The sequence below is a fragment of the Mastigoproctus giganteus genome, chromosome 9 (genome assembly GCF_048544385.1).
Source record: "Mastigoproctus giganteus isolate SK-2022 chromosome 9, ASM4854438v1, whole genome shotgun sequence".
NCBI classification, from domain to species: domain Eukaryota; kingdom Metazoa; phylum Arthropoda; class Arachnida; order Uropygi; family Thelyphonidae; genus Mastigoproctus; species Mastigoproctus giganteus.
The window spans coordinates 71,341,646-71,355,840 of NC_143583.1; the positions used below are offsets into that span (position 1 = coordinate 71,341,646).

Sequence of the window (14,195 nt, forward strand, 5' to 3'; positions counted from 1 at the left end):
CACATTTTAATAAAGTGCATTTTTGGAGGTAACTACCATAAAACAATAAAAACAATTTCCAGTTGCGTTCCTGCTAGTGGAATCTGTTATAAATGAGTAGTAAATTCGATCTAATTGCATTTGCGATAATACTGATAGCTGGAATTCTGCAGGTTTTTACGTTGTTATGGTGAAATGTGTTTTCCCTTCATTAAAATCTTCAATCATATAAAAAACATAATTACATTTTTAGAATGTTCTCTTCATTCTTATTGTGTTGTGTTCAGTTGGGGTGATTCCCGCATTCGATTGCCATTTCTTGTAAACATAAAGGTGAATTGTGCATAAGAAAATTCGGTTTGTGTTATATATGACACCATTCCCCTATTTATAAATCATATATGACAGAATTCGTGTAGTGTAAACACGTGTTATACGAGGACTGACTGTATATGATATCAAAGTTATTTTTTGCATCCAGTTACTTTGTGACCACATTGAGTATCCAATCAAATTGGTCAGACAACCCATGTTTTACTGAATTATAATTGCAGTCTTTTGTAGATGATCCTGCAATGCTTCTTTGACCAGTGACTGCTTTATTTTCCTCAGAATAGAAGTTAAATTAACAGGTCTGTTTCAGAAACTGAATTATTTGTGATTCTTTTTTTTTTTTTTTTTTTGCATCAGAAGTGTGATGTGATCTCTGTGTAAGATAAAATTATATTTTACAAAAATTCATTGGACTCTAGGTCTTTGATATTTTTGAATGATGTGACAGCTAAATAATCAATTTTCTTAAACATGCATTTAATTCTATAGGAGTATAATATGAGAACTACTGGAATAGCCATATAACCGTAGCGTGTGTCATGTCTGCATGCTGAGTTGATCATTTTAAAAGGAGGTAAACTGGAGCTATTAGACAACATTGCACACTTCTCTGAATTTGAACCTCCAATCCTTACTACAGAAGGCTACACATTTTTTTAGAAGAATGTTAATACATTTAAGAGTGTCCTAAATAGCTTCAGCCATTGCTTGAGATGATTCTGTGGACCACTGAAAATAACTCCTTAAGTCACTTGTACCTTGTGAACTGTTTTTTTTTTTTTTAATTTTATCTAAGTAAAATTTTAAACCAAGTGTATAAAATTTTACTTAGGTTATACACCTGGTTTTCAGTGGTATTGATGTTAGAATCAATTTAAATACATAGTGTGCACTCCTGAGTCCATTCAATTTTTTTTGTGTTATTTTTGATACCAGGCTTATTTTCTGTTTGCTTTGTATAAAGGTTACCATTCCTTAATTAGACATTTTTAAACCTTCTTATCCTGATCCTTTGGTCATTATGAGGTATTTCAGGTTATATATAACTCTGTTATGACCTTATGGTTCTTTCATCTGATCATCAGTTAGCAAGTTGGTCACTAAGCAGATTATTTATATTGAGTTTTATTTCAATTTTAAAACTAAGAAAGTTTTTGTTTTTTGAGACACCTGTTATATAGGATCCTTAATGGTACTTTACCATTATTATTGTGGAAAACTAAGGAAATTACAGTTTTGCTGATCTAATTGGTCACCTAGAATTTTTAATTTCTGATATTTTGCAATTTTGTTAGTTGGAGAATTAGTATTAATAGTCACAAATGATGCAAGAAAGCAGTTTTATAAAGCATCAGCTAAAAAATAAAATAAATTAAAACCTTCCTGCATCATCTGTTCTTCCCTCCAATAATTTACTTAGTTCTTTCCTTAATTTATTCAAACTATCCACCTCCACAACAACAGATGGAAGTTTGTTTCAACAATTGACTACCCGCTGGCTGGAAGCAAATTTTCACGCATATTTTGCAAACCTCCTTTCTCAGTTTGAATTAATGCCTCCTCACATATGTAGTCTGAGAAAGAGAAAGAATGCCATCAGCAACTGAAGCCTTTTTTTTTTTTTTTTTTGATAAGATAATGCTTTTGTTCCCTTTGCTAATCTCATTGCCCTTCTCCACCCATTCCAGCAGATCTTACATCCTTCCTAAAATAAAGCCTTGTTTACAGCACTCAAGATGTGTCATGGACATTGCCTTGTATAATGGGATAATCACTTCTTATTCCCTACTAGCAGAGTTCCTATATATCAAGCCGACTGGGCTAGCCGAGTGGGTAAAGTACCTGCCCGGCAACCCAAAGGTCGCGGGTTCGATTCCCGCCTCGGGCTTGGATCAAAGTACTGCAAAAAAACCTTGGGAGGTGCAATATGGCCACAGAAGCCGATGCGCCAACAACTACCAAATCAAAAAAAAAAAAAATCCTATATATCATTGACAAAACCCCATGACCTGCCCAAGCAGCCTGTCTGCACTGTTAATAACTCATATCTGACTGCACAATTATCCCCCAGGTCTTTTTCATTTTCCACTACCTCGAGTATAGTACCATACAATTGGTACATTAATCTGGAACTACTGCTACCCATGTGTAGTACCCAGGTTAAGTTCAAGATCTTTTCCTCACTTTCTTTATGGGTTATCAGGAATTGTAAAGATGGATTTGTAGCATTGTGGAATAAAGATCATAAAGAGAATGTAGGTGAATTGTGCAATAAAGATCATCAAAGTTTTCAAAGTTACTCTTCTTCTGTGTAGTAGCCTTGCTGTATTCAAAATTCACTTCAAATTTTGATTTTTTTAAAGCTTGTGATAATGTAAACTAGTTGCCACCTGCAATGTCTAATTTTTAAACTCCTCTAATTAATTCTGTATCAGGATATTGTTCTCTTTCTCCTGTAGATAATGTTTCCCAGCAAATTAAAATTTTAAAGCAGCCCAACTTGAAACTTGATAATAGAATCCCAATGTGAGTTGAGAAACATCTGTAAATAAATAATAGCTTAATATGTTGATTGTTCTGAATATAGTTTCCTCAGAATTTCAGTCTGTGGAAACTATATTCAGATGCTTTCAGAATGTGTAATTAAGTGTTGCTCATTTGAGTCGATATAATTATTAATTGTTAATTAAATAATTTTGGTGAATTGTTATGCATTTCATACAATGCATCAGTTTTAAACAGTGCTTTTTGGACATCATAAATTAGGCTATGTTTTATTATTCTTTTTTTTTTATTTGTCAAGACATTTGAAAATGAAGAGTACCTTGGTAGAAGTGACCTTATATCTCAGTTGAAGGCAGAATTGGATTATGTTCGAGGACATAATGATGAACTTAGAGCCGATCTTAAAAGGTTACGGCAAGATAATAGATTGTTAGTGATTGAATCAGAAAAAAAAAAATTAAAGGTAACATTTTGAATAGTATTGAAGTATTTTTATTTACCACAAGTTCATGTAATGTCTTCTTATTTGATAAGATTGGAATCATAAAGTACCAATTTTTTTTTTTTTTTTTTTTGAAAAGCTACAATATTATTTCTGTTTACACATGTTAACTTAAGAATCTGATTTATAAATAGTAAAAACAAAATGATGTATCTTAAGAACTTTTTTTGAAAGACCACTGATTTGTTTGATTATTAGTTTAGAAGGACGGAACTATACAGAAATTTTTTTTAACTTTGTTGCAAAGTTTGATGGTGCCCCCGTAGCCAGGTGAGCAGGAGCAGCAGTGCATAGCATACGCTTCTTGATTAGACCTGGGTTCGAGCCCGTGACCACCAAATATGGAGGATGCGGAAAGGTCAGGGAATGACCACCGCATATCCCCAGAGCAATATGGCCTTAGTTGCTAATGCTCCTAAAAACCAAATAACAAACAAACAGCAAAGTTTGATTGAAGAAACTCAAGTTGACCAAAGGATATTGAGCCATGAGGACCTTGTAACCCTTGTATTGGTTATGACTGCTATCCTTCAAACTGTCCATCTATGTTAACTGGATGCACTTCCTAAGATTTTTTTTCTTAATTACAGTCGAATCTCATTAATGCAAAGTTCAAGGGACCTAAATTTTCATATTTTGTAATAACAAGGTTTGTAGTCATAAGGTCCCCTAGGCCCCGAGTGCCAAGCGATAGTGACAAGCGATTTTTCCCTGCGACTTATAAAGTGATCTTTGAAAGTGATATAGTTCTATTTTTGTTGTGCGATTTTCTTCTGTTTTGTTCACTTAAAGTGGTTCTTTGCTTAAAAAATCTTACGTAAGAACCCAGAAAGGGAATCTACCTTTCTTCTTTAGTATTTATATTAAATACCAACTCACTCTACTAATCTTAATAACTGCTTGGTCACTGGTGGCACTGCTCCTGCCTCCACGTGGCAGGGCTGGTAGTCTGGGAGAAGAAAGTCCTTCTCCCAGGGCTAAAAGGAGTAAACATGGATACTAATGATTTCCCACGATTAGAGCCAAAGAGCTCGCAACGTGACAACCACGAAACTGATCATGACTTCTCATTGTCGAAAAGACTGAAAAAGGATGCAAACAAGCAGGAAGCTCCAGCTTTCCTGATCATCCATTCTCTATCTTCACAACCTGTCAGCAAGCTTTCACCTTTCATCTTACAACAATGCCTTATAAATGCAGCAGCATCTCCAAAAATGGTGAAACGTCTTCAATCTGGTGACTTGCTAATAGAGACCTCTCTTCCAAGACACTCTGACCTCCTGTTAAAACTTTCATCTTTAAGTGGAATTCCGATTCAAGTCACTCCACATAACACCCTGAATTCTTCCAAGGGAGTGATCAGTGAATGGGACCTATTGAACATTTCCGAGGAAGAAATAATTCAGGAACTAAAAGATCAAAATGTAACTCAGGCCAAGAGAATCATGATACGAAAAGACGGCACCTTAGTCCCAACCCGTAGCATAATTTTAACCTTTAGTTCGCCGAATCTACCATCCCCAGTCAAAGCAGGCTATTTAAACTGTCGTGTTCGGCCCTTTATCCCGAACCCTCTGAGATGCTGAAAATGTCAGAAATTTGGCCACTCCCAGACAGCATGCCGTGGAGATGCAACATGTCCAAACTGCGGTTGCAAAACTCACACTCAATCTGAATGCAAGGCACAAACTCCACAGTGTCCTAATTGCAAGGGCAATCATCTAGCCTACTCCAAAGATTGTGATCTTTGGAAGTTATGAAAAAAAATACAGAAATACAAGACTGAAAATAAAGTATCTTTTCAAGAAGCTAGAAGACAAGTAAAATCAAGTATTCCAAAAACTACTTATGCTTCGGCTGCCCATAGTTACAAATCAGTAGCATGTCAGACAGAAGTGTCAGTCTCTCCAGACAAATCGATTGCCGACTGGGCTCGATCAGTACTATCAACTCAGCCTACATCTGAATCACAGTTAGTGGACCAAAGTAATAATATGCCACTCACAATTCCAACTCAGAACATATCCCACAATACAGTGGCAGAAAAATTGCATAAATCAGATAGTGTGGAGGTGAAACAACCAACAAGCATGGATACTGATGATATGCCCAACCAAGAAGATTTTCTTGAATTATATGCAGATGGAGATATGGAGGATAAAAATGATTCAGGACGCCCTAATTTTCCTAGAAAAGAAAAATCGAAATCTGACCGTCACAAACAACCTACGCATAAAAAGCAGACAGATTCATCTTCCTCTTACAAAACCAAATAATGCAACATATTATCCAATGGAACTGTAGAGGTCTTCGCAGTAACATAGACGATATACATGAAATAATTCATCACTATAAACCTCTTGCAATGTGCTTGCAAGAAACTAATTTGACATCACTGGTCTCAGTTGCAATAAAAAAATTACACTGCATTCAGGCAAGACAGGGCTGTCTCCAATAATGCTCATAGCGGAGTAGCGATACTCGTGGATTCAAGCATCCCTGCCAGACGTATTCCCTTACAAACATCCTTAGAAGCCGTTGCCATGCGTGTTGTTAGTGGTATTACTTTGACATTGGTTTCCATTTATCTTCCGCCTAAACATCAGTATACTATTCAGGAACTTGAAGATCTTGTTATTCAGTTACCATCACCGTTTTGTTTACTAGGAGACTTTAATGCACATCACCCATTATGGGGTTCTTCCACCTCAGACAGACGAGGTAAGCTTATCGAAACGTTGATCGATAGGCAGAATTTAACATTACTGAATACTGGGTCTCCTACATATGTGCATCTCCCTACTGGCTCAACATCTGCTATAGACCTTTCCATATGTTCCCCAATACTCTTTCCAAGTATAGATTGGATACCTCTGAGTGATCCTTATAGTAGCGACCATTATCCATTAATCTGCAAAATTCAAACATCCTGTTCATACCCAACAGAAAGTCCAATTAAATGGAAATTTTCGAAGCCTGACTGGGCAAAATACAGATCGCACATCTCATTTGACAACGATATCATTCAGACCGATTCCATCAATAGTGTTACTGAGCACATCACGACTCAAATCCTGGCAGCTGCATCAGTCACCATACCTCAATATCAAGCAAGAAATAGACGAAAAATAAATTACTGGTGGAATGAAGATTGCAATAATGCAAAAAAAGAGAAAAACAAAGCATGGAATCTTTTCCGCAAAAATCCTACCACCCTCAATTTTATTAACTATAAACGGCTCAGAGCTAAAGCTCGCTACATCAGACGCAAAGCAAAAAAAGAAACTTGGATTAAATTCGCCTCATCAGTTAATAAAAATACCGATATCAGATTAATCTGGAGAAAAATAAAATGTTTAAACAATAAATTTCCAGATTGGTCAAGTGGACCAATCTGATTGATCCCCTTCCTTCTAGAGTTTACATAAGTAAAGAACTCTTTGCTGTTTTTCTTTACATCCCTTGCCAAGGATTTCTCGTAATCTGCCTTCGCCTGCCTAACCTCCTTTGTAACTTGGTTGCATATCAACTTGTATCTATCATAGGCTTCTGTGCCATGTGTTAATTTGTAAGTATCCCATGCATTTTTCTTCTCTGCCATATGCCTCATTAGTTCATCTGACATCCATTTTGGCCTAAACCATTTGGCTAAGGGTTTGCTTACTTCCTTTGCTGCCTCCTTTAATATAACTGGATAGATCCCATCCAGCCCGGGTGCCTTTCTTGTGTTTATCTTCAACAGTTTCTCCTGCACTTTACTCTCAGTTATTTCAAGATTTTGTAGCTTACTGCTAGAGTTGAATACACCGCTGGCATTCCCCTTGCTGAATAATTCCTCATGTGTGAATGTCGATGCAAAATATTCATTTAGTTTGTTAGCTACCTGAGCAGGATCATCAACAGTTGACCCATCAATATCAAGTGGACCAATCTGATTGATCCCCTTCCTTCTAGAGTTTACATAAGTAAAGAACTCTTTGCTGTTTTTCTTTACATCCCTTGCCAAGGATTTCTCGTAATCTGCCTTCGCCTGCCTAACCTCCTTTGTAACTTGGTTGCATATCAACTTGTATCTATCATAGGCTTCTGTGCCATGTGTTAATTTGTAAGTATCCCATGCATTTTTCTTCTCTGCCATATGCCTCATTAGTTCATCTGACATCCATTTTGGCCTAAACCATTTGGCTAAGGGTTTGCTTACTTCCTTTGCTGCCTCCTTTAATATAACTGGATAGATCCCATCCAGCCCGGGTGCCTTTCTTGTGTTTATCTTCAACAGTTTCTCCTGCACTTTACTCTCAGTTATTTCAAGATTTTGTAGCTTACTGCTAGAGTTGAATACACCGCTGGCATTCCCCTTGCTGAATAATTCCTCATGTGTGAATGTCGATGCAAAATATTCATTTAGTTTGTTAGCTACCTGAGCAGGATCATCAACAGTTGACCCATCAATATCAAGTGGACCAATCTGATTGATCCCCTTCCTTCTAGAGTTTACATAAGTAAAGAACTCTTTGCTGTTTTTCTTTACATCCCTTGCCAAGGATTTCTCGTAATCTGCCTTCGCCTGCCTAACCTCCTTTGTAACTTGGTTGCATATCAACTTGTATCTATCATAGGCTTCTGTGCCATGTGTTAATTTGTAAGTATCCCATGCATTTTTCTTCTCTGCCATATGCCTCATTAGTTCATCTGACATCCATTTTGGCCTAAACCTTGAAGAATATTTCTTAGTTGTTATGTAAAGCCTAGTAGCTTCCAAGATAAGTTCTTTGAATGCTTCCCATTTTGAATTTGCTGTTGGTAACATCATCAGTTGGTCCCACTGTATAGAATTTAAATACTGTCTCAGTCCATCGTAGTCGCCTTTACGGAAGCAATAACCCTTCCCTTTACCCCTAATGGTAGTTACCTCTTTGAGTAAATCCCACTTCAGCACACTGTGATCACTGCCACCTAGTGGTTCATTTATCTGCAGATTCTTAATGCATGAAGAATCACTGCTGATAATCTAATCAAGAGTATTACTCCCTCTAGTTGCCTCCCGAACATGCTGATGTAGAAAACAGTCATCCAATAAATCCACAAAAGCCCTGCTAGTGTGTGAGTAACCAGCCCCCAAATTCCAGTCAATATCTGGGAAATTAAAATCTCCCGTTATAAGACTCTCTGATTTACTGGCCCAGTCTATTTCCCTGTACAGTTCCTTATTATACTCATCAGAGTCATTAGGCCTATAGCACACTCCTACTCTCAATTTTGATCTCCCAATGCTTATGTCACACCAAACTGACTCAACACTGCACTGTCCAGCGATGTCGACTGGCTTCACTTCCTTCGTTTTTATGTGTTTCTTAACTAATAGCATAACCCTCCCCCCTTCCTATCCTGTCTATCCTTTCTGTAGACGTTGTACTCCCCAAATTGCATTTCTGCATCCCTTATATCTGTGTGACACCATGTCTCTGATATCCCAACAATATCTGCCTTTGATGTTTTGAGCAATACCTCAAATTCATCAAATTTATTTACTAAACTCCTTGCACCTGTTTCTATTCTTAGCTACCCTAACACAACCCATGTGTTTACTTGTACCACAATGGCTCCTAGCAGTCTCTGAAATACCATGCATCTTGTTTTTCAGGCTTCTGCTCATTCTAATAGAATTTGTAAGATAAACTAAGAAAAATGCAATTAACAGAAATGAAAATATTGTACAGTATATATATTGATATATACAATATTTTAGTATCACAGTAAAAAAGAATTACAATCTTAATATAAAAGGAGACACACAAACCATTAACTTTTTAATAAATTAATCAAATTTGAAGAAAGAATCCAATGTTGTTTGCACAGTTTTTGTCCTATATGCATTTTTAACTACAGCACAGATATTATTATCAAATGCAATAGTTGTTTCTTTTTCAATATTACTCTAGGCCAACACATTCTCTATTATGTTCAATGCATTTTGTTTCAATGCATTTTGTTTCAATGCATTTAGATGGCAGTGTGTGTGTGCGTGCGCGCATGTGCGTGCACTTCTTCACATTTGCTATCACTGGTAACAAAAACATCATTTTGTTTGGTGCTCAGCAGCTCTTCTGGTGTTGGTGTTGCAGTGGTAGCAACTTCATCATTCACCTTCACAAACTCTTAAAATTCTCCAACAAAATCCATATGCTCCTTCAAATTCCTCAATGTTGCTATCACATTTATCTGCTGGACCATGTTTTTCAATGATGTTCTCTCCAAAGCCCCTCTTTCTGAAGCAGTTGATTATTACACTTGATGTAATACTTTTCCAAGCAATAACAAGATTACGGATAACATCCAAGACATTCCAGTTTGGCTGCAAATTGTTCCCTCCTATGTTGTGGATCAAATACCTTATCAGGCGGGCTCTGTATGCTCTCTTGAGGTTATAAATAATGCCTTGATCCAGTGGTTGCATTAAACTGGTGGTAATGGGGGGTAAAAACAACAGCTTTATATCTGTCAACTTATGTGTCTTGGCAGAATGTGCTGTACTACAATTTAGAATCATCAAAATGTTCCTTTTTTCTGAAGCCTTTTGGACAGAAGTGTATAAAAATTGAACAGGAGATTCTTCTGTCCACTTTTGATAACCAAGACTGAAAAATCTTGACCGTAAGCCAAGCACTTCTATTGGCCTCATAATCACAGGGAAGTTGGTTAACTTCTTTAAAACATCTTGGGTTGGAAAACTTACCAATCACAAGTGGGCATAGTTTTGTACTGCCATCTGAATTGCAGCATAACAGAACTGTGAGTCTTTGTTTACCAAATTTTCCACCATGACAAGACTCTCCTCGAACAGCAAATGTTTTGTTTGGCAGTAAATTATAAAATAAACCTGTCTCATCAAGGTTAAAACTATCCTTTGCCTCATTTTTCAAGAATGGACCATACAGAACACAACCGCAGTCTGTAGCCTTTTCTTTGTCGCCGTAAACATGTCACGAAACCAAGTTATTCCTATCTTTAAATCTTTGCAGCCAGCCACTGCTGCATTTGAAGCCACTAATCCCATGTTGCTGAGCTAGATAATTTACCTTTTCTTGCAAAATTAGACCTGATATTGGTAAATTAGATGTGCAAATTGTTGGTACCACTCAAAGTTTTGTTTCAAGCTCCTCATGGTTTACACCACAAATTCATTTCCTGTTTTCATCGCTGCTCCAGTGTCATGCACTTCTTCAAGTCTTTTTCGTTTTTCAGTATTGTAGATAAAGTAGGTAAAGGGATGTTGTATTCCTTTGCAATGTCCGTTTTGCGTCTTTCCATCCTATCAGCCTCTTGTATAATTTTTACTTTAATTTTCAGGCTTAATTCCGTCAGCATAACCAGGCTTAATTCCATCCATTTACATTTTGTTGCCATAACACTGCTAGATAAGATTTAATATAAACGAATTTTAAATTAATTTAAAGACACAAGTTCCAAAAAGGATATCAGCTCAGATAAAATGGCACAAAAAATAGATTGCTGTATATGATAGCAAAAGACTTTGAACTAGGGTAACAATTGCAACTGACCTTATTCCCGAGGGAGTGCATGGAAACAACTTAGAAAAACTTTTTATTCTTTTGTTAATTTAACAACTCATCCTTCAGAAAGATGGTTTTCAGAGTGCATCTGATGTTCTAGTTACCATAAACTGCTTTTGTTTACACAAAACTAATTTCTAACAAGTCAGTGCCATCCTTCGAGAAGTAGGGAGCTGGAGACAATAGTAGGGGCAATAATCGGACAGCTCTCCCAAGATTTGTATTAAACATGCAAAAGGACAATATTTATTTCTCACGGGATGAAAATGAACTTTGTAATACATATTAACTGAATTTTCTAATAAACAAATATATTTACATAGAAAAACCTATCCTTTCACAGGGGAACAGTATGTCCTTTACATAAACGAGTACTTTGTATAAAATGAGTTTGTATTAATGAGATTTTACTGTAACAGCCCCCTCCTTCGTACCTCTCCTGTTTATCCTTTCTTTACACCTTGTACTTCTCAAATTCCAATTCTGCACTGCTTATATCTGTGTAACACCATATCTCTCATCTCCCAACAATATCTGCCTTTGATGTCTTGACCTGCACTTCAAATTCATCAAATTTATTTACTATACTTCTATCATTGTTGTACATGCAAGTATACATGCACCTGTTCTTATTCTTAGTTATCCCTAACACAGCCCACGTATTGATTTATTTCATGATGACTCCCACTAGTTCCTAAATCCCAGCACCTGCCTTCCAGGCTGCTGCAAATTCTAATAGAAGCAATGCAAGGATCACTTTCACCTCTGCCTGCAGCTACTATTAACTTTTTAGTCTATGAATCCTCCTAAGGCAGCAGTTTTCCGACCCATCTAAACCAGCAAACACTGTTGCGCCCCTTCTATTTAAGTGTATCCTATCCCTGTAGAAGCAGTCTTTCCTGTTAACAAGCACAGACCACGCTGAGAAAAATTCTACCCAATGAGCCTTGCATAATCCCTCCAGGGCTGAACTGATTGACAAGGCTCTCATCATATACTCCCTCCTATTGTGTCTGGGCAGAATTGCAGACACTTTTCAAATTTAACCCTAACTCATGACTTTTTTCCAGCATTGACCTGTACTTGTTAAGTAAATCTGCACATCTCCTTTTCTTAATGTCATTAGTGCTAACATCATTAGTGTACAACAATATCACCCTCTGTGCCTGTAAAAGATGATATCTGTTCTACAACATAATCAACTTTTGCCCCTGGCAAACATACCTTGGTCCTATTCCACCTATCATTTTTTTACACAATTTTATAAATAAATAAGGAGTTACCTTTTATTCAGTCAGTAGGATTTCTTCTTTACCAATTCTCCTTATGCGAACAAATTACAAAATGATACATTAAAACAAGATTATATAATTTTAAATAATTTAAAACTCATAATGTATACCTCACAGTTGACACATGGGCAGTCCAATACCCCAGCCTCACAGTGGTTGAACCCCAACCCCAGAAATATCAAAACCCCCATGCAACCTTTAGTGAAGAAAGACATTTTGTCATAAATGCGAATTTGAAATACGAAAGAAATACTATTAAAATGAGATAAAAGTACTATAAAACAATGAATTTAAAATTCACTAAAAATTCCTCCCTTATAATAACACTATTAGCATTAATAGTAAGAAGTTTCCCAAAAAAGAGATATTTGTGCTTATTGAGTTAGTGGTTGAGGCTAATTATATTTTATTTGAAAGTAAGATTTATAGACAGATTTTCGGCTTGCCTATGGGTTTAAACTTGAACTGCCTAATATCAGAGTTGTATTTAGATAGATTAGAAAAAAACAATTTAAAAATCACATATTATGGAAGATACCTCGACGGCATCCTCATTATAACGGATTATGACACTACAAACAAAGTTTTGCAAACTTTTAATAATATGCACATTAGGTTAAAATTTACACTGGAGAAAGCCGACCGGGCTAGTTGGGTGGGTAAAATGCCTGCCTGGCAACCCAAAGGTCGTGGGTTTGAATCCCGCCTTGGGCTTGGATCAGAGTAGCGCAAAAACCTTGGGAGGTGCATTATGGCCACAGAAGCCGATGTGCCAACAACTAACAAAAAAAAAAAAAAAAACACTGGAGAAAGAGCAAGAAGAAACAAAGTCCATAAATTTTTTAAACTTTAAACTTAAGAGGGAGGGGGAAAATATTAATTTCAGTATTTATCGTAAGCCCACGAATACGGGGATGTTCCTACACTGTAGTAGCTACCACCCATACTCATATAAAAGGTCGATCATGTTAAACCAGTTCTTAAATGCATTCAAATACTCTTACACACAACTTGCCCTACAGATAGAAATAGAAGAACTGATGAATAGGTTCCTAAATAGAGTATACCTGATTACCTCTATCAATAGCATTAAATTAGAATAATTCAATGCTATTGATAGAGGTAATCAGAAGCTAAAGACAAAATAATCAATAAAAACATAATGACAGGATTGATAAAAAAAATATTTTATTTCAATGCCATATGTTGAACACTGGTATAGACAAATTAACAACTTTTTTAGAGGTACAGAAATGAAAATAGTAGCAAAACCCGGCCATAAATTATATACAACACTAAAACATTACATGGTATATAGACTTCCGAACAAACACATGACCTCGTCTACCACATTTCACGTAAGGATTGTGATTCTTCTTACATTGGATCTATCAGTTGTATTTTAAACTTGAGGGTTAAGCAACATGAAGCATCAGTCCATGCATCATTCCGTGCGAATGCATCGAAACTAGCATTCCATGCGATAAATGAAAACCACACATTCCTGTTTAATGAAGCCAAAATTTTAAATATTCAACATAATTATACTAAGTTATTGATTGATGGAACTTTCTAATCTCCTATTTATAAGATTCCAAACACTTAAGTTTTGTTAGTTTCATTCTACCCTGTGAACAAGACACTTGTCAAAAAGTTTTAGTCCACTTAAAAAAAAAAAGGGAGAAATTTTTAATGCATTTTAAATTCATTGTTTTATCATACTTTTATCTCATTTTAGTAGTATTTCTTTCGTATTTCAAATTCACATTTATGACAAAATGTCTTCCTTCACCAAAGGTTGCATGGGGGTTTTGATATTTCTGGGGTTCACCACTGTGATGCTGGAGTATTGGACTGCCTGTATGTCAATAGCGAGGAACACATTGAGTTTTAAATTATTTTAAATTATGTAATCTTGTAGTAGTAGTAGTAGTAGTGGCATGTGATGCAAGAAAGCAAATGTATGAGCTTATGCAGCATCAGCCAAAAAAAAAAAAAAAAAAAAAATCA

General features: G+C 36.2%; 1 protein-coding gene across 1 annotated transcript in view; it reads left to right on the forward strand.

Moving 5' to 3' along the window:
* LOC150080436 (centrosomal protein of 290 kDa-like) overlaps positions 1–14,195 on the forward strand; it is a 208,716-nt gene that overhangs the window by 183,735 nt on the left and 10,786 nt on the right. The window contains exon 18 of the mRNA XM_090380691.1: positions 3,116–3,280. Within this exon, the coding sequence (XP_090236817.1) occupies positions 3,116–3,280 (165 nt within the window). The remainder of the gene's footprint in view (positions 1–3,115; positions 3,281–14,195) is intronic.